Here is a 20,143-nt window from a genome sequence, read left to right as displayed (position 1 = left end):
GCCTTTGATCAAGTCTCAGGAAGTTTCATGGGGGGGGGGGGGGGGGGTGAAGAGGGGGGGGGGGGGCAGAAAGCAGAGGGCCATAAACACACACACACACACACACACACACACACAAACCGACAGAAGAGCAGGCCATACCTTATCGATCATGTCGGGGCGGTTGGTGGCAGCCAGCACCGTGACGTCTTTGAGCTGCTCGATGCCGTCCATCTCTGTCAGGAGCTGAGCGAGGACCCGGTCTCCTACACCACTGGAGCGCGAAGAGCTAACACACACACACACACACACACACACACACACACACACACGTAGGCACATAAGCACATAGTCAGGCACGCACACACATACATATACATATACATATACACACAAACCAACCATCTGATCATACATGGGAACACATCCACACAACCATGCACAGAATCACAAACATCCATAGGCAAACGTGACAGACAAAACCATGCACGTGCAGTCAGCACACACACACACACACACACACACACACACACACACACACACACACACAAATAGTGACACAATCACCAAGACGAGACATTTTTCTGTAGCATTTTGACAAATTAGCGTTTTGTCGAACGCCAATAATTCTCGACCTCTTAAGACACTGCAGCGAACAGTCAGAAGATTGTCAGTGCATTTAGCGCTTGGCCAGTTTCCCAACCTAACCCTCTTATCAGATCTGCCATTAGAAAAAATGACTGGTCCCCCCCAATCCCTCACATGGGGCTGCCTGGCCTCCTGACGCGGTCAGTGGCTCCCAAACGTGGTCAGTGGTGGGGCTCTCCACTGCAGCTGTTGGCTGAGATATCATCTGAATGAGATTGATTGCGAGCGTCTATGCGAAGGGAGGGCCTTTTGAACCCGACTGCAACAATTACAAAAATGCAACCCTGGAGAGTTGGAGGTCCATCTGTCTTGCAGGACATTCTCTTACACACACACTCATATATATATATTGGCATTGTATGACTAGGCAGGGTGGAGCTTTGGAATGGTGCAGTGCAGGACTCTGCAATATATATGTTGCTCTCTCCATTTCTCAATCATACACATCTCTCTATCTCTCTCTCTCTCTCTCTCTCTCTTTACCTCTCTCTCTCTCCATCTCTCCGTCTCTCTCTCCCTGTCTCTGGCTTGTCACTGACTTATGGCCCCATGAGTGAGAGAAAAACTGTCTTGCGGACGGCCTATAAATCTGCATGCCTCCTCCGGCCGCCAGCAGGCAGACATCTCGCCCACAAAAACCTCATTTGGATTAATGACCGCTCCCTGCGCTCCGTGGCAGGTAGATGGATCGGAAGATTTAGACGGCCGCTCTTGTCAGGCAAGAGTGTCAGGAGAGTGAAAAAAGAAAAGAAAAAAACACACAAACAAAAAAAAAAAAAGAATAAAATCTTACATATATATATCAGTCCCCATCCCCAGTGGCCATTTCCTGTCAATAACAGTATACCTACTTTTATAAATGAGGCACTTTTATTAATTAATCCAATTGGCGAGTTCAAACCAATAAACAACATTTATTGCCACCAAAAAAAAAAAATGTTCCTTTATTTAATATAGCGAGAGGAAAGTATTTTTCCCACACAGCAAATAAAACTTTAGGAGAAAAAAAAAATGGAGAGTAAGCAACAGAGAAGAAAGACATGATGGGATATGGGGCACTCTCATATGGCAGTGCTGAGACAGGGCCGTGTCCAATGGGCAGCTGGGGGTGGGGGTGCTTGGCCAGGAGTGCATGAGAGGGGGGTGGGGGTGGGGGGGTGGGGGGTATGTGACTCTTCCTCCTCCATTGAGTTTCAGTGGGGGCTTACCAGGAACCACACTTCATACTCCTCGCCCCATCTGCTACCCAGTGCACAATGAGGCGCTTGTGTGCCACCGGACGCTACTACCCCCCACCCCAACACCCCCAACACACACACACACACACATACACTTCTTTTTTTCCAACTCTTTTTTTAAGGCACAGATGTTCCAAGTGCCAGACCATATCCTCTCCTCCTGTCTGTGTTTGTGTTTTTGTGTGTGTGTGTGTGTGTGTGTGTGTGTGACAGTATGACAGTGTGCATACACTGTTCCATATTCCAATACAGGCTGTATCCTGTCCAGACAGTACAGACAGTGTGAGGCAATATGTGCGTGCGTGTGCGTGCGTGTGTGTATATGTGTGTCTGTGTGTGTATGTGTCTGTCTGTGTGTGTATGTGTCTGTCTGTGTGTGTGTGTGTGTGTGTGTGTGTGTGTGTGTGTGCACGCTATCAGACTGCTATGTATTTCATGGAAAATACCACAGTTGTTTTGCAACACGACTAGCACCATATATCCTTCTCAGGCATTCATCTCATTCCTCTGTTGTGTGTGAGGAACAGCTGTGGCCGAACAGAAACACAAAATAAACGTACCTTCCTCTCTCAACTGCAAGAGCATCGATCTCATCAAAGAAGACAATGGATGGAGCGACTGCCCTGGCCTTCCTGAAAACCTGCCGTTACAAAATGAACGTCTCATGACTTCACGGTCACGTACCAAAAAACATGTTACACAACACACAGTCGAGAGTTTCAAAACAACGGACCCCTGTGCCACGCACTCTAGTCCAATCGAGCGGGCTGCACTCTGGGAGTGCGTGGGGTCTGGAGGCCGAGTGACCTCGGTTCCTGGTTACTCGCTTACCTCTCGGACGGCTCTTTCCGACTCCCCCACATACTTGCTCAGCAACTCCGGGCCCTGAAAATAATAAAATAAATAAATAAATAACGTGAAAACCATTTTATCACCGCTCCGCTAATTAAAGAGAGGGAGAGAGGGAGAGAGAGAGAGAGAGAGAGAGAGAGAGAGAGAGAGAGAGAGAGAGAGAGAGAGAGAGAGAGATGGTTTTCAACTGGAGGGCCCATAACTGCTCGGGACTCCATTTTGGAGAGGCCGAAAAGCCAAGTTTCTGATTACCATAACGAGAAAATGAATCAACAGGGCCAAGAGGGAGACTGCGGAATAATTACCCCAAGTCCTTTTTCCGATTTCGGCGCTAATCAAGTCTCATTAGTTTTCATTAAAAACAGGGTTACCTGCTGGCACGCACTGCCTCGCTTACCTCAACAGGAAGGAAGGAAGAGAAGGGAGAGAAGAAAAGAGGAGGGAGGGAGAGAGAGGGGGAGGGGGAGGGGAGGGGAGGGGGAGGGGGGGGGGGGAGACATTCAACAAAAATTAAAAACAAACCACTGAACCGCTGCCATGCTGAGGAGAAGCTGAAAGGCTGCCAAGAATCTCAGATTAAAAAGGAGGACGGTTGGTTAAGAGAGAGAGACAGAGGGAGAGAGAGAGAGAGTTAAAGAAAAAAAGAGTGAGAGAGCAAATGACATAGAGTGTAACACAGCAAGTGAGAGAGTGCAAACGAAAGAGAAAGTGGGAAACAGAAAGCAAGTAAGAGTGTGTGAGAGTGTGAACAAGGGAAAAAGTGAGACAGAGAAAGCCCTAAAAAAGAGACAAAAAGAGAGGGGGAGCAAGGGGAAGAGAGGGAGAGAGGGGTAGAGGACAAAGACGGAAGGATCACTGCTGGGGGAATGCTGTGTGACACCCTCCCTCCCTCCGAGACAGATAAACACACACTCTATTGTCAAGCTCACTTCCTGTCCCCAACAACCCGCCAGTACCCTTCAGCACACACACACACACACACACACACACACACACACACACACACACACACACACACTTCTCCGCACCACAACATGCCCCCGAGTCATCACCCCCTTACATTTCAGCACTAAATTACAGGCCTTTGGAAGTAGCAGATCTTAACCCATCAGTCCCTTAATCTGCAGCGGTCACACACACACACACACAAACACACTCCTGTCACACAGACATGGATAAATGAGCTGATCCTGGGGGTCACACTACTACTTCATTTATACAGATTCACACTCAAACGCTATCTGCAGAATCCAGTGTTAATGGTTCAATCAGAACAAAAATTGAGGATTGATCTACAGTAGGATAAAATATTCTACAATAGAACTTGAGAATAAAAAAAAAAAGATCTGGCTACTAGATGATGGTTCTGCATACATGCTCTATACAAGAACATATTTTATGAAGATATTTCTGATGAATTGCATTTACATGTTCAGCTGATGTATTGCTGCACTGGATGAGCCTTTATGAGGAAGCTGCTCTCGTTCGAGTTTGGCACCAGAAGTCTGGGCTACTGTTTGCACACAACCTCCCCTCCCATACACACACACACACAAACCACACACACAGACACACACACACACACACACACACACACACACACACACACCGGTCAGACGTGCTGAGTGCCTCTGTCACTGTCCAACCCAGTCTGGCGACAGCTATCAAAATAATCCACAATCAAGCCCTCCCTAGCCCTGATCAATCTCCATCAAGGGAGGGCCCTGACAGGGTAAGGTGGTGGGTGTGTGTGTGAGTGTGTGTGAGTGTGTATGTGTGTGTGCGTGTATGGGGGGGGGCAAGGGTGAAGCGGGTGTGCGGAAGTTTAGGCTGAAGCCTGTCGGGACAAGAGGACGATGATAAATGAAGAGGACAAACACTAGGTCACAGAGGTCAAGTGAGGAGACCTGCATCTCTGTCAGGGCCGTCTAAAGGGGTGGGGCGTGCGTTGGAGGACAGAGGCTCTGGAGACCAAACACTTCCTGAATGTCTCCTTGGTTGCCTAGACGTCAGCGTGGAGGTATTTGGTGGAAATGAGTAAGTGAATGGCCCCCCCCCCCCATCTCCTTGATGCCAGGAACCCCCAGTGTCAGGCTCTTTCACAGGGACAATACCCCGGCATGTAGGGAGATGATGTATGGGCTCTTTAGGAGAGATACATATAGACTTATTACACGAGGGCCAGTCAGGAAGTCAGGCTAAAAGGAGGCACTGAAGTGTCACGACCGTTTTATGTAGACGCCCACCACGAGACACAAACCACAGACATACACACAATAGGGCACAGACACAAATGTTCTCTCTCTCTCACACACACAAACACACACACACACGCTCTCACATGCACACATACACACAAACTCACACACATTCACGCTCGCTCTCTTTCAGACACACACACACACACACACACTCACACAAACTCTCGCCCTCACATGCACACATACACACAAACCCACACACATTCACGCTCGCTCTCTTTCAGACACAAACACACACACACACACACACACACACACACACAAAGACAATAGGAAGAGTGACTAATCACCTTGACGGCGAGAAAGTTGAGTCCACTCTCGTTGGCCAGAGCCTTGGCGATCATGGTCTTGGAGCAGCCGGGTGGTCCGTAGAGCAGCACCCCTTTAGGGGGCTTGATGCCCATGCGTGTGAAGGCCTCAGGGTGCCTCAGGGGCCACTCCACGGCCTGTTTCAGTTTCAGCTTCACCTCCGCCATCCCACCCACGTCGGACCAGCGCACCTGTGGGTAATGCATCAGGGGTCAACATGAGTGGACAAAAGCTGATAGGTAATGAGTGATCTGGGGGCAGCATTCATACACACATATAATATAGAGATACACAGATAAACGTATATAACAGATATAAGTATATATACTCTTTTGATCCCGTGAGGGGAATTTGGTCTCTGCATTTATCCCAATCCGTGAATTAGTGAAACACACACAGCACACAGTGTACACACAGTGAGGTGAAGCACACACTAATCCTGGCGCAGTGAGCTGCGGGGTTCGAACCGGCAACCCTCCGGTTACATGTCCGAAGTTCTAACCAGTAGGCCACGGCTGCCCCAGAAGTAATAATAAATCCAATTTTGCTAAATACAAACGTAGGCCGGGCATGACTTATGCACACACACACACATACACATGTCCACACACACAGACATCTTTGTACATGCATACACACAAGCACATAGTCATACCGGTACATACACACACACACACATTCATATTCACATATTATGTAAGGGATAACGGCTGCTGAGGTGTCCTGTTACAGTATATGGAATTAATGGACGAGGGCGAGAGGCAAAGAACTCCCGACGCGCAGCAGAGAATTCCGTATAACAGGACACCTTGAGGGCCGTTATGCCGCTTATCACCCAGTAGCCCCTATAGGCACTAGTCATGCATTTATAACAAAGGGAACAAGCGGTTCCGTTTAAAAAGAAGCCGACTTGTTTGTTGTATAACTTTCTTTGGCCCGATAATAGCGATAGCATGGACAGTTAGCTTGTTTGCAGTTGATTCCACTGTTGCGAAGCCTGCTTCCAGGCTCAACCGTCGTCCTACTATAGTTGTTATAGTTACCATTCATAAGCATTGATATGGAACGGCGATTAAAACTTGTTCACATCTACTTCATATTAAGAATTAATAGCCAACCCACCAATCAGAAAATAGTATTTCTTCTCTCCGACAGTTCTTATAAATCACAGAAACACAAACATAAACATAACAAAATACCACCGACACAAACACACACACACACACACACACACACACAGAAACATATGCACATACAAGCACATGCACAACTGCACACACACATTTGCATGATGTGGTCATAAATATATCAAGAAACATCCACTGGCATAGATTCTTGATCACATTACACCTTGTGTTGATTTGTCAGTCATCTAATAAAAGCTTGTCGTTTGGGATTGCCTCACATGCTGAAAGACGCACCCAAAGGGGTTAAGGTGAGTGCGTGCGTTATAAAACACTAAAGTACAACAGAAGCCCCAGCTGCGATATTTCACGTTTCCTGGGCCGGCACTAAATCACCGCGCGCGAGCGGAGCGTGGGGCCACGGAGACGCGGCAAGGGAGTCGTCCGTCTGCCTGTCGGTCCACTTTTTTTGTTTTTTGGATGGACCGAGCCTCTTACACATGCACACACACGCACACACACGCACGCACACGCACGCACACGCACGCACACGCACGCACACACACGCACACACACTCACACACACACACTCACAAATACAGGGCTGAGACATGGGGAGATAGGAGCCAACACAGGAGGAGCCAGGGGGTCAGAGTGCGGCCGTCAGGCCCTTCTCTTTCACGTTTCGAGAGCCCAGCTGCTCGCCTCGCCTTGACTCTCCTCCTCTCTCCACTGTCCGCCCCTCCAGCACCTCCACTCAGCCACCAGCCTCAGTCGCCGCCCCCCACCCCCCCTCCCCCTCCCCCTCCCCCCTCCCGGCTAAAGCATCCCAGGCCACCACCGCCGTCTCCGGGGAGCTAAGCACCTAATGGAAACCTGGCGTCCGGCCACATACTGTAAATACCCTTCACTGAACATTTTACAGGCCGGCCCCAGTAATGCATCCTGGGCCCTCGGCTCACCAGCGTGTGCGCACACACACACACACACACACACACGCACACACACACACACACACGCACACACAGTCCAACTCCCAGATCCAAAGGAGGACTTATGGGACATAAATCAGTCAGGTTGGTAAGAGGTGCCTAAACCCGGCAAGCAGATGTGCGAGGTGATGCATGGAGGTGTGTGTGTGTGTGTGTGTGTGTGTGTGTGTGTGTGTGTGTGTGTGTGTGTGTGTGTGGGTGGGTGTGTGTGGGTGTGTTGGAGTGATGAGAATGGGGGCAAGCGTTCTTATTCGCCTTTTATTTTGTTTCTGTGGAGCTGGCGACGGGGAAGGCGATGACGGCAGGAAGGAAGAAGTGGATTAATCCGCTGCGGTGAGTCGCCATGACAAAAATGTGATGACTGAACCAGAGAGGGGGGGAGAGGGGTGCTGTCACGGTCGCGGCGGACATACAATTAAAGGGCACCATCTGAATCACACCGAGACCACCACCCCCCCCACCATCCCCTTGGTCTGCCCTCTTTTTGCGAGGCCCCAGTTATTATCTTTTTACTGTTGTTGTCTGCAGTTTACAAGGGGCCCTCTCCTGGCCTCAGCTTTGATGGAGGGATGCAGGGATGGGGGCTGACGGATGGAGGGGTGGAGGGGTGGAGGGGTGGTGACGCCGTCAATGAGGGCTGGTGGCAAAAGGGAAGGGAAGGTGACCCAACCTCTATAAAAGAGAGGGGAGAGGAAGGGGAAAGAGAGAAAATGATAAAAAAAAGAAAAGAAAAGAAAGACAGGTCTTCAGCTCTTGCAGGTCCAGCTGCCAGATCAAAATATTAGAGGTCCGGTCTCGGAGGCCCTCTCGTAGCTCCAGCCCCGGCTCTGACTCCAGCTCCGACTCCGGTGGAAGTTTCTTATATAAATGGATTAGAAACAAATGTTTGCACTCATGTGGATCTAATCAAGTCAGCCTTTGTGGCCAGCCCTTCAGCTGTGCTGGGGTTACTGAAGCCCTCTTTTGTTTCCAGGAACTGGCCGCAAGAACTGAACGTCTCGGGGTGAGCTCAGTGCAGCGTAGGAATCGAGGGCCCTCTCTCTCTCTCTCTCTCCATCTCCCTCCATCTCCCTCCCTCTCCATCTCCCTCCCTCTCCCTCTCCCTCTCACTCCATCTCTCTCTCTCTGTCCATCTCACTCTCTCCATCTCCCTCTCTCTCTCACTCCATCTCCATCTCTCTCTCTCTCTCTGGAGCCTGAGTCGACCAGGCCAGGATGGTCCCGTCATTGCGGCCCCGTCTGCTTCCAATTAGCGCAGAAGAGGGGATGATGTGAGCCCCCTTCCTGTAGGTTATGTCTCGCTCATGCAATCTCCAAAACATCCTGGAGTCTCACTGATACTGCCCCCCCCCCCAAACCTCCAAGCAGCCCCTCTTCCTCCTCAAGACCCACCCCCCCATCCTGAACCTCCTCTTGTATCACACACACACACACACACACACACACACACACACACACACACACACACACACACACACACACACACACACACACACACACACACCCCTTAACTTCTTTACTACCATAATTCTTCCTCTTCCTCTTCCTCTAATTAACCACCACTCCGTTTAGTTTGTGGTTCATCATGGTTTTCAGATGGATGGAAAAGGAAGATGTGGCTTGCTGACTGTGCATCGTCCACTTCTGCTATTGTCTCTCTATATCTTTGAAGTTCATTAACTTGCACACTGGTGGACAGTACACAAAGCTGGCGGGGGATGAGGGGGTGGAGGTCTTCACACACGTGCAAAGATGTATATTTAAATCTGGACCGTCTGCAACGCCTTACATAAGTTCCTCCAGGAGTGGACAGAACATGCGTGAGATGACAATAACATGAAGCATCTATTCTTGTGTTGACACCTGCAGGTGTTTATCCACCGATGTTTACTTCCTTTCCATTCTCCCTACGGGACGTTCATTGTTACGTCTCATCGGATGGAAATCAGGGAGAGTTGTCTCTCCCCACGGCGACTGTTTGTTTTTGCACATTGCTGTGACAACAGCAGGAATCCATGCATCATTGTGATACTCTCTCCCAAAAAAGCACCTTGCAACACTTATCGACATTTTGGCGAAACACAAACATGTGTGTGTGTGTGTGTGTGTGTGCGTGTGTGTGTGTGTGTGTGTACTCTGCGGCATCTGGAGTACCTTCGGGACATCGATGGCCACCTCTCGCATGGCACTGGGTTTGACCTCTGACATCGCCTTCTGGAAGTCGGAAAGGGTGACCGTTATGACATCCATTACCTCCGTGTCCGACAGCGGAGAGCCAGTCCCCGAAGCTCGCCTGAGTGCATGCAGGCCTACAAGGGGTGTTGGGGGAAGGGTTGGAGAGAGGGAGGGAAAAAAAAAGAAAAAATGCAAACAATTACTCACAGGCTGTCCAAAGAGAGTACATCGGTGTTAAAAACAAGGGCATGGCGCCTTTTTCCGAGCGATGGCCAACTTCCCACCGGCACTCTCAGGGGTGACTCAAAAGCACTGGCACCAAACACACAGTCATTATGGGCCTTTCATTGCTCAAGCTAGCGCACGTCCCCCCCCTGATGACACATCTGTGGCGAATGTTTCATGCACCTCAATAATTAACTTGCGCGCAGACCGTCGGGACCATCATTATGGAAACAACCCGACACATAGGTGCGGAGAAGATTAAAGGGTTATTCGCCTCGCAAAAAAATAAAACAAAACATAAACCGCACACTGGCACTATCCGCCGACTCGACATCCGTGACACGAACGCAACTTTAGCCGAGGCGTCAATATCAAACCTGGGCACCCCCAACTGCTCCCGTGCCTTGCAGACAAACTGTTCGGCAGGGCTGACAGCTAAAGTAGGTGAGGAGTACGAGACAAAGCCGCGTGGGGAAGATAGCACAAACAGGTGATGAGAGCTCAAGAATGGAGCGTTTCGGGCGAGCCATCCCTGCAGAGCGTGACAGAGGAAAAGGGGGTATAAACTAGGATTACGGACTGACATTCCCCTTCGGCGGTAAGATCATCTCTCCAGGATTAGGTCTCAAGTAGCCACCCTTTTAAGGGGGGAAAATAGTGCATAGGAGTGAGAGGTCGCTCATTCAGAATCTGACTTGGCAACTTTTCAGAGCAGATTTCCGGCTCATCTTTGCGTGATAAAAGAGAAGAGGAGAGAGCGAGCGAGAGAGAAAGAGAGAGACAGATAGTGAAAGGGCAAACCGTTGGGCTCGGAGACAGCCGTCACAGGTATTTGACTTTCAATGCAGCCTCGGTGAGCGTCTACATCCCAAATGCAAATCTTTGCTTTTCATTTAACTAAGGGGATAATGGCATTTATATCTGAAGTAAGTTGCGGGACATCGACCATGCACTGTACATTGTGTTCCACTTCAGGAATCTTCCAACAAAGAATGCACACTAGCATCATAACTATAATATGCTGAAAATATGCAGACTACCGTGAAAAAATAAAAATAAACCTGAACTTTACACAAAATATTTGTTGAGCATGAACTACAAATTGAAGTGCAACTGAACTACAGTTTGGGAGGCTGGCGACGGAGGTTGACGGTGACTGGCGACGGGGGTTGACGGTGTGTAGACACTGGTTTGACGCCACTTCTAAACAAGTTTCTTTTTTTGGAAAACAAAAGTCCTTCATTGTGTTTGACAATAAAACGGCTCCACTGGTATGGTGAGTCTGTCGGTTTGCTTGCAAAATGTCATCCACTGCATGGATGGATTAGCCAGTCAATTGGCATGCTGTCAGAGGGCATGATGAAGAGCTGAGGTAAACGTAAACACTTCGTCTCCTACAATGCGCGCATTCCGACTCCCAGTGTTTTTAGGCTTTGAGAGACTCCGTCATAAGCGAGGGCACTTTATATTGTTTAGCTGACACACTGCACCGCACAAACACTCCAGCCACTCAACTCAGTCAGACAGGAGTCGGACACACACACACACACACACACACACACACACACACACAGGCACAGACAGACACATACATGCAAAGAACACACACGTGCAGACACATACATACGAAGAACACACACACACACACACATATATACATAGACACACACACACACACACACACACACACACACACATACAAACGTGCACATAGACACAAATACACACACACACACACACACACACACACACACACACACACACACACTCTGCCCTAAGGCTGTCCTCCTTCTGGCTGTGGCCAGTGTAGACGGTGAGGGGACTGTGGAGTATGTGTGTGAGTGGGGGTGGGGTTGGGGTTGGGGTTGGGGGGATTTAAGGGGATTTACGATCAGACAGGAGTGCATCCTGTTTATATTTTCCAGGATCCGTCTGACGGAGCCTCTCCAAAAACACAATGAGTGTGGCTGCCAGAGCGCGCGAGGTCAGCGCTCGTCCGGCGCAAGGTCCCCGGGGGCCCCATCCCTCCATCTCTCCCTCCCTCCCTCCCTCCCTCTCTCCATCCCTCCATCCCGGGGGCCCCGCACATCAGCGCGGCTCCGCTGGTCCGGCCGGATGAGACGGCCATCTCTCTGCTGAATTAATGCTCACACAGCTGCACTCGCAGACTCACACACACACACACATTCACTCTCACACAGACCTACACCATACACACACACACACGCACACACTATTCTCCTTCTCCCTCACACTCACACACACACACACACATTCACTCTCACACAGACCTACACCATACAGTATATACACACACACACACACACACTATTCTCCTTCTCCCTCTCACACACACACACACACATACACACACTCTCACACAGACACACACATTCCACACAGACAAACAAACACATATACTGTTTATACACATACACCAACACATGCTCTCTCATAGAGACACACCACACACAGAGACACACACAGAGACACACGCACACACGCACGCACGCACGCTCGCACTGACATGTACGCATCCACATGGGCTCAAAAGCACGCGCTCCAGTTCCAGATTGGACTGGAGTGGTTCAGGGTCTCTGCTGCAGCACGCTGCAGGCCCACATGTGTGAGCAACTCCCCGGGGGTCTCCTAACATGCCGTCCCTCCACTGATGGAGAGAGAGAGAGAGAGGGAGAGGGAGAGAGAGAGAGAGATGTGGGGGACCACAGTTTGACCATAAATGGCATTTACTAAACTGATGCACACACGAGGGGACTGGGTTTGCATCCCTCGGTTTGAAAACTTAAAGCACTCTGAGGTTCTGGTTACAAAGTCTTCCAAAATAGGGAACAAATCGGTGACAATTGGCAACAATTTGTGACGTTCCAGCTGCGTTTTAGCAAAGTGGTGCATTAAGTGATTTGGAATAGTCAGCTTAGCATTTAGGCCATTCAAAGAGTGATGACATGAGATGCGAGCTGTCCAACAATAATGTAAAGCTCTCCTTTCTGGGCATACATCTCCTCAACATATGTGGTTGCAATTCAATACAAGGAGGCTAATCGATTGGGGACATTCATTCCCTGGCATTCAGTGCGCTAGCACTGACAGCGAACCGTTGGCCGTCTATTGGGTGCGTTTTGATTTTCATTTGCTAAATCTCCTTTCCTCAGGATCCCTACCTTTGGCTTTGATTGTCTCTTCATTTCCAACAGACATTTGCTTTAGCAAAGAAAACATCCGACAGACTATTCAGAAGAGAAAAACGCCACACAACACAGCTTAATCTGAACCGTATGTGGATTCCTTCTTCCTCTGCTTTTTTCCTCCCTCTCTCTCTCTCTATCTCTCTCTCTCTCTCTCTCTCTCTTCCCTGGACGTGTTCTTTCCTGAATGTTTCAAATTCACCCGTGATCTGGAGGGAATTGAAGGTTGAAGGCCCCAATTCCAAGAACGAACATTTGCAAAACATCACACCCGGCCAATCGTACAGGCTGCGAGAGCACAGGCTTTCATTTTTTTTCATCCCGGGGAAACGACTCAGAGAGAGAGAGATAGAAAGAGAGAGGGGGAGTGAAAGAAAGAAAGAGAGAATGACAGATTGAGAGGAAGGAGAGAGAACCAGAGAAATTCAGAGGCTTTGTGGTTTATGGAGACAAGGCAAAAAAGAAACAGAACGTAGGCCCAATTACACACATCCAAAATAGAAACTCCGTAACTCTTGAGGGGCATCGGAAACTAGACTGTCACTTCGGTCACAGAAATAGTCAAGCAAAACCCACAGACAGTCGCGATCTCTCCGCAAATGTTACAGCGCACACACACAAACACACACAGACACACACACACACACACACGCACACTTGAGGCCAGTGGAGCCTCACTAAATAGCACCAAGCACAGACATATGAGGACAGCTTTACAGAGCACGACAGAAATAAAAATGTGTACATTGTGACATATGATAAATTGGGTTGCATAGCTTTTTGTTTTTCTCCCTTGACAGAGGTGCTCATCTGAACCCTCTAATATTAAACTCCATATAGGACTGCTGGTGTTGTGCCAGTAAAGAGGAGCCATAATAAAAACCCTACACGGCAGACAAGAGGCAATGGTTCTTGTAACACACGCCACTCTGCCCTTTCTGGATATGAAGTGAAGTCTATTAGAGAGAGAGAGAGAATCATAATAAAAGAAAAAAGCAGAGAATAACACAGCGTGGCGATGAGTGGTTGACAGGAGAGCCCCCAGGCAGACCCTCTGTCGATGTCCTCAAATGAATTGTGAAATACTTTTGGCATTACACCATTAAAAAAAAAGAAAAGAAAAAACAGGAACATTTTCATTACACTGCAGGGCTTCCGGAACATGGTTTGCACCTGTATTTACAATACTCAACAGCTGTTCCCAAGCCGAAGCAGTGAAATAATAAGTGCCCTTAAAAATGCGAGGAGGGGGAGAGAGGCAGAAAGAGAGAGAGAGAGAGAGAGAGAGAGAGAGAGGGAGAGGGAGAAAGAGAGACAGAGGTGAAAGAGTACGTAAGGAACATTTCCGGATTGTTTTTTCTTTTTTTTTTTTTGAACAGAGCACCCAAATAAACTTCACATGCTGATCCGGCAATATTTATGCGCCCTGGCCTGAAATTTCGCAAGTGTCTTTAAAAGGACAGGCGGGCAGGGAAAAGCACTTTATATGGAAGACGGCCTCTGTAAACACCATCTAGCATTCAAGTCCTGTTTATCTCATTCACGTCTCTGCGGCAGAATTTATGTCAAACACAATACTGCTCTCTGTTTTTTCTCTCTCTCTTGTTTTTTTTTGACCAGATCTTTTTTTCGTCCCCTTTGCATCTTCCTTCGGCATACCTATGCAATACAGTAATGTGAATTCCAGAGCGCACACTTCCTCTTTGTCCCCCTTTTTTTTTCCCGCATTCACAGATTTTTCGCTGTTGAATAAACAGATTCTTTTGGAACACGCTGTCTGAAGGTGCTCACGTCAGAAGGACGCAGGAGCCTCTGCAGGCCTTGCATACCGATGTCACCAAGACGGAGGAAGCGCCAACCTACGCAAGCATCGACAACTGCAGCGGGTTGCACATAGTGTGCAAGTGTGTATGTATGTGTGTGTGTGTATGTATGTGTGTGTGTGTGTGTGTGTGTGTGTGTGTGTGTGTGTGTGTGTAAGGATATTTGTTAACAGTGCTGACCTCTTGCACAATTAATAGATAAGCCAGAATGTGTGCAGTCTGTGTAGATGTCAAACCATCTCAAGCAGGACTTTCTGAAAGTTGATTTTGAAGTGAAAATCCACACAAGTAAAAGCAAACAAAAAAATGATTACGGTACGTGTATGAGCTGCACAGGTGGCTTATAACATTCCCACACAAATGTGTCAAAACTATACTGACATCGGGACTACCAATTCCCCACAGGCAAATTCATTTCATATTATTTTAAGTGGGAATCTTACCTAAACACAGAGTCTGATCAAACACTTTTCTCTACCTACAGCCTTATTCATCCAAGGTCTTTTTTTTTTCTTTCTCAGTAGGGTTTCCTCTGTTTAGAGATGGGTGTAAACAGTGTGCATGGACATGCCACACCCCGACAGACACTGTTTAGACTGTCTCTGAGTCACCGGCCACAGCCAAGCCACCAGATCAAAGGCCACAGCCTCCGTCCACCTAACGGGACCGAAATGACAGGGAAGGGGCCGGGTCCACCTCAAACAAGCGTACCGGACCCGAACGCGTACACTTCCTGTAATGACATATCGCTCCACTGTAGGTGCTCATTTGGAAGGGGCTGTGTCAAAGTCTCAGGTCCAGAGACAGGATGGAGGATACACACATTCATGCGGGGGGATGTGGCAGGGCAACCATGCTATTTCTCTGTCTGAAGACATGGAGTTCTGTCTCCCTATTGCTCAAGATGACATCGACTGCATCACATCGAAGTTTAATGTGCATCTTATAAACACTAACCTTTCGGACTTGTCTTTACTCAAATCCCTCAACATTTTTTAGTCAACTAAACTCAACTTAGGACCACTAGAGGGCGCTAAGGAGCACAACTGTAATGTTGAGGGATATATACTTATATATTATATATATATATATATATATATATATATATATATATATATATATATATATATATAAGTCCCTCAACATTTTACAGTCAACATTTCTCAACTTAGGACCAGTAGAGGGCGCTATGGAGCACAACCATTCCCAGCTCTCATCTGCCAGTGCGCTCACTGAAGTCGTGGGTGAAGGTTCCTATTGATTTCTCTCTTTAGAGGCTTACATTACAGCAAAGACAGTATATTTGAGCTGTGCATAATAGGCTTTGAGCCATCCATTATTCTGAGCCGAATACCCTGAGGTATCATAGCATTACCGTAACAATATTCTCCTGACCGATATATGTTATTAGTCGACGTTCGTTTTGGGCTCTAATCAAGGCTCTGAAGGAGAAGGCATCCATGCATCTCAGGAGAGCAAATGCAATCTGGTGGACATTCATTTCCTTCTTGCATCTGCTGTAGCGTGTCCTGTTACTGTGCATACACACACACACACACACACTCACCCACACACACACGCACACACACAAACACATGCACACAGACACACACACACACACACACTTGCGACTGTGCAGACAGCTGTCTTGACCTTGCCAGTCTTCACTGTTGTTTTCACGCAGCTCAGCACTCCCCTGGGACAGAAGGAGGACAAAAATAGCCACACGTGTGCATGTGCGTATGCATACGGGTATGTGTGTGTGTGTGTGTGTGTGTGTGTGTGTGTGGACCCAGACGTTTGCCTGCACTCAATCCTGGAGGGCACCATTGTGCGGTGTGGTGGTGCGGGAAGGATGTCAGTTGGCCTGCAACGCAGACACGAACAGCTGCTCAGGGGTGTGTGTGTGTGTGTGTGTGAATGTGTTTGTTTGTGTGAGTTAGTATGTGTGTTTGTTGGGTGTCCCGCAGTGGTCTGAACAATTGTGAGCGTGACCCGGCGTCTGCGACTGGTGCAGCTCGTCCTGGACAGGAAGTTGTGGCCGGCTGCCGGAGCACGTTCGCCTAGGTGGGTCATTGTTACCTGAAAAGGGTCTAGGAAACAACTGGCCTTCTACTCACATGTTGGTTGTTTTTAGATGTTCTTTCTCTCTCTCTCTCTCTCTCTCTCTCTCGGTCACACACACAACCATTACTTGTTGTCCGATTCTCACTCTCTCTGTGCCATTTGTCGAGGAACCCCTTTCCCCCGGTCCAACATTTCTCCCATAAACTATTTGGCGTGAGGTGGTGATCGCCAGTCTGTTTTTGCCTTCATGGGGCAAAAGTTCTCACCACCCCTCATTAAACTCTATATCCCCTCCAGGCCATGAAGAGGAGAAGAAAAGACTGAAAAAACACCCCCAAAAGAACAACCCGCAGGTAAAGACACACGCTTACACAAACACTCATATTTTCATGGGTATATTCATAGAACTGCGATAACAAACTCGTTTTAGTTTTCATACACGACCCCCCTCGTGTGAGTCGACTTCATTTGTTGTGGATGTGCGCCGAGCCAAGAGGCTCTGCAGGCGAGAAAGGTGCAAAGTCATAATTACGTGTTATTCAAACACACCCGTGGTGTTGTATGAAATAACAGCATGATCGATCTGTGATGTTAACGTAATAAAACACAGGAAGTGAGGCGCATTGGGAGATTCCATCTTCTCCCAGGGCTGTTATTTTTCCTGTGGTCCACATAGGAGGCCCACTGTTTGTCTGTGTGTTTTCTTTTTTTTTCTTTTTCTGCTTCTCTCACTCTCTCTCTTTCTCCCTCACTCTCTGTCCATCTTTCTGTTTCTCTTTTTTCCTCCTTCTGTATCTGTTTCTCCCTCTCATCATCTCCCTCTCATCCATGGAGTTTTTGTAGAGGAAGCTGGGAATCCAGTGCTTTGCCAATCTCCCATGGGAACTTGCACAGAAAACACTCCGAGGCACGTCTCTCTCTCTCTCTCTCTCTCTCTCTTGAACCCCCAAGGGCGTAAATCAGCGGCAGTGGTGGTGCCTCCGGAACATGGCCGTCGGCTACCCCAGCCGCCACCACCACCCCCACCCTCAGCTGGTAACGCAATCCGCCGCGTTCCTCGGACCACCCAGGAGGGACCAGCCACCACCCCCCCCCCCCCCAACCTCCGCCCCCAGCCCCAAACCATCCCCTCTTCAGCCCCCCAAACCCCACTTCTTCCCTTCATCTGTGGCCTGGGGAGAAAATGGACCCCTGCCACCCACAGAAACACCCCTACATCCTGCCACTGTTTACAATTAAAGGCCTAGGGGTGGAGGGCTGGGGGATGGGGGAGCAAGGGAGCACTTCCAGACAGTCACACAGCAATCTGAGAATCTGACAAACAAGTAATGGCTTTTGTGTGTGTGTGTGTGTGTGTGTGTGTGTGTGTGTGAGTGACAGAGAGAGAGAGAGAGAGAGAGAGAGAGAGAGAGAGAGAGAGAGAGAGAGAGAGTGTGTGTGTGCGGGTGTGTTGTGTGTGTTTTTCTCAATGGGATAGCAGTGGAACATCACCACATCCGCCCGGCGGTGGACTGCCCCCACATCCTGGTGTGAGTGGAGGCTAACGTCGGCGGTGAACCACAGTGTTCCCTCGGCCTGTCCAAACGACGCGCCGTTCTCATGCATTAGGACACGCTCGACTGGGGGAGCGAGGTCTGGTGGTGGGGATGGAGGGGACGACTCAGCACGTCCAAAACATCCCGAGAACAGGCAGCACTCTTTTACTCTCCCTCATTCTCACACACACAGATAGACCTGCACTCTTTCTCTGTCTTTCCATCTCTCTCTCTCACACACACACACACACACACACACACACACACACACACACACACACACACACACACACACACACACACACACACACACACACACACACACACAGCTCAATGAGTAGTACACTGTATATAAACTAAATAATAAAAGTACCCCATGATAGTCAGTTTTCTTTGGGCTCTGCTTACAGTACTGAGAGCACTGAAGAGATGGAAATAGGTTTGTTTAGTTGGAGGGCATCAGTGGAAGTCAAGTCTGAAATGGCCCCGCAACACTAAAGCCCACTGCCTCCTGTTGTCGCGTGCGTTGGCACGGTGATATTTCCTGTACCTGTAAACAGCTGTTGACAGACCAAACTCTGAGGGTTAAGTCACTCCGGTTAAATATTTAAAGACTCGCGACCACGGGCCCCTCAGACTGACAGACGAGGAGAACACATCCGACTGTGGGTGGCGCTCAGACAGGTCTGGTCAGAGAGAGCTGTGTGCTGGGGCCAGTTAAATGACCAGAGTGCCATTTTTAAATGTAACCAGGAGAACAAAGTTAGATGCTCTATGCATGTGTGGATACCGTTTGTTTGTGTGTTTGTGTGTGTGTGTGTGTGTGTGTGTGTGTGTGTGTGTGTGTGTGTGCGCACATGATCCATGTGCGTAGTGAGTGTGTGTTTGTGTGTCTGTGGTGTATATGTGTATGTCTTTCTATGGTGTGTACATGTGGTATGTGTGTGTACATGTGGTATGTGTGTGTACATGTGGTATGTGTGTGTGTGTGTGTGTGCTGGAGGGGCTGTTGATATGGGGGAAATGACCCACCTGCTTCCTTGCAAACGGCAGCAAGGTCAGCTCCTACGTAACCGTGGGCGGCGTCTGCCAGCTCCAGCACTTCCTGCTCGGACAGGCTGCAGGGCATGGGGAGCAGCAGCTTGCGCAAGATGTCCGCCCGCTCGGCCGCCCCGGGGACCCCCACCTCCAGCTCCTTGTCAAAGCGGCCGGGCCTCCTCAGGGCGGGGTCCAGCGCGTGGGGCCGGTTAGTCGCCCCCAACACCAGCAGCTGACCAGTGTGTCCCTCCTAAAGGAGAAGCATGGGGAGGTCAAGGCATGATATGTTTGGTATTAATACTATAGGCAAAGCAAGTTTATTATATCACAATCCATACACATTGGCAATTAAAGGTGCTATAAGAGATGCAGGGTAACCTCACTTCTGTGGACGTTCAAACAAAACAGAGAGCTAGCTCGCTACTCCCTCTTCCTCATGTGCAATTGAAACTCTCTCAAACACGCATCTCGTCGGTGATTTGTGGAACAGTTTGTTATGTTTTTATGGGCAAGGTTTGCCCAAGTTGTTTTGTGGCCGTTTTAGGAGCCTAGGCTGTCCACGGAGACCGCGTTTTTTTACAGTGTATTCGTGACACAGGCAGCTAGCGGATGGTGAGGTGATGTTAGCTGCATGTGACAAAACATTTTTTAGCTTAGAAACCGTGTTACAT

The 20,143-nt window shown here is 48.9% G+C and overlaps 1 protein-coding gene across 2 annotated transcripts in view; it reads right to left on the bottom strand.

Annotated features, from left to right (window-relative positions):
- spata5 (spermatogenesis associated 5) overlaps positions 1-20,143 on the bottom strand; it is a 98,711-nt gene that overhangs the window by 72,594 nt on the left and 5,974 nt on the right. For both annotated transcript variants that reach the window (XM_042074827.1, XM_042074828.1), the window contains exons 9-14: positions 19,467-19,722; positions 9,558-9,712; positions 5,269-5,478; positions 2,697-2,750; positions 2,426-2,505; positions 142-268 (exon numbers count right to left, since the gene is read on the bottom strand). In XM_042074827.1, the coding sequence (XP_041930761.1) occupies positions 142-268; positions 2,426-2,505; positions 2,697-2,750; positions 5,269-5,478; positions 9,558-9,712; positions 19,467-19,722 (882 nt within the window). The remainder of the gene's footprint in view (positions 1-141; positions 269-2,425; positions 2,506-2,696; positions 2,751-5,268; positions 5,479-9,557; positions 9,713-19,466; positions 19,723-20,143) is intronic.

Source organism: Alosa sapidissima, chromosome 20, assembly GCF_018492685.1.
Source record: "Alosa sapidissima isolate fAloSap1 chromosome 20, fAloSap1.pri, whole genome shotgun sequence".
Taxonomy (NCBI): Eukaryota; Metazoa; Chordata; class Actinopteri; order Clupeiformes; family Clupeidae; genus Alosa; species Alosa sapidissima.
This window is presented reverse-complemented; position numbering and strand designations above follow the sequence as displayed.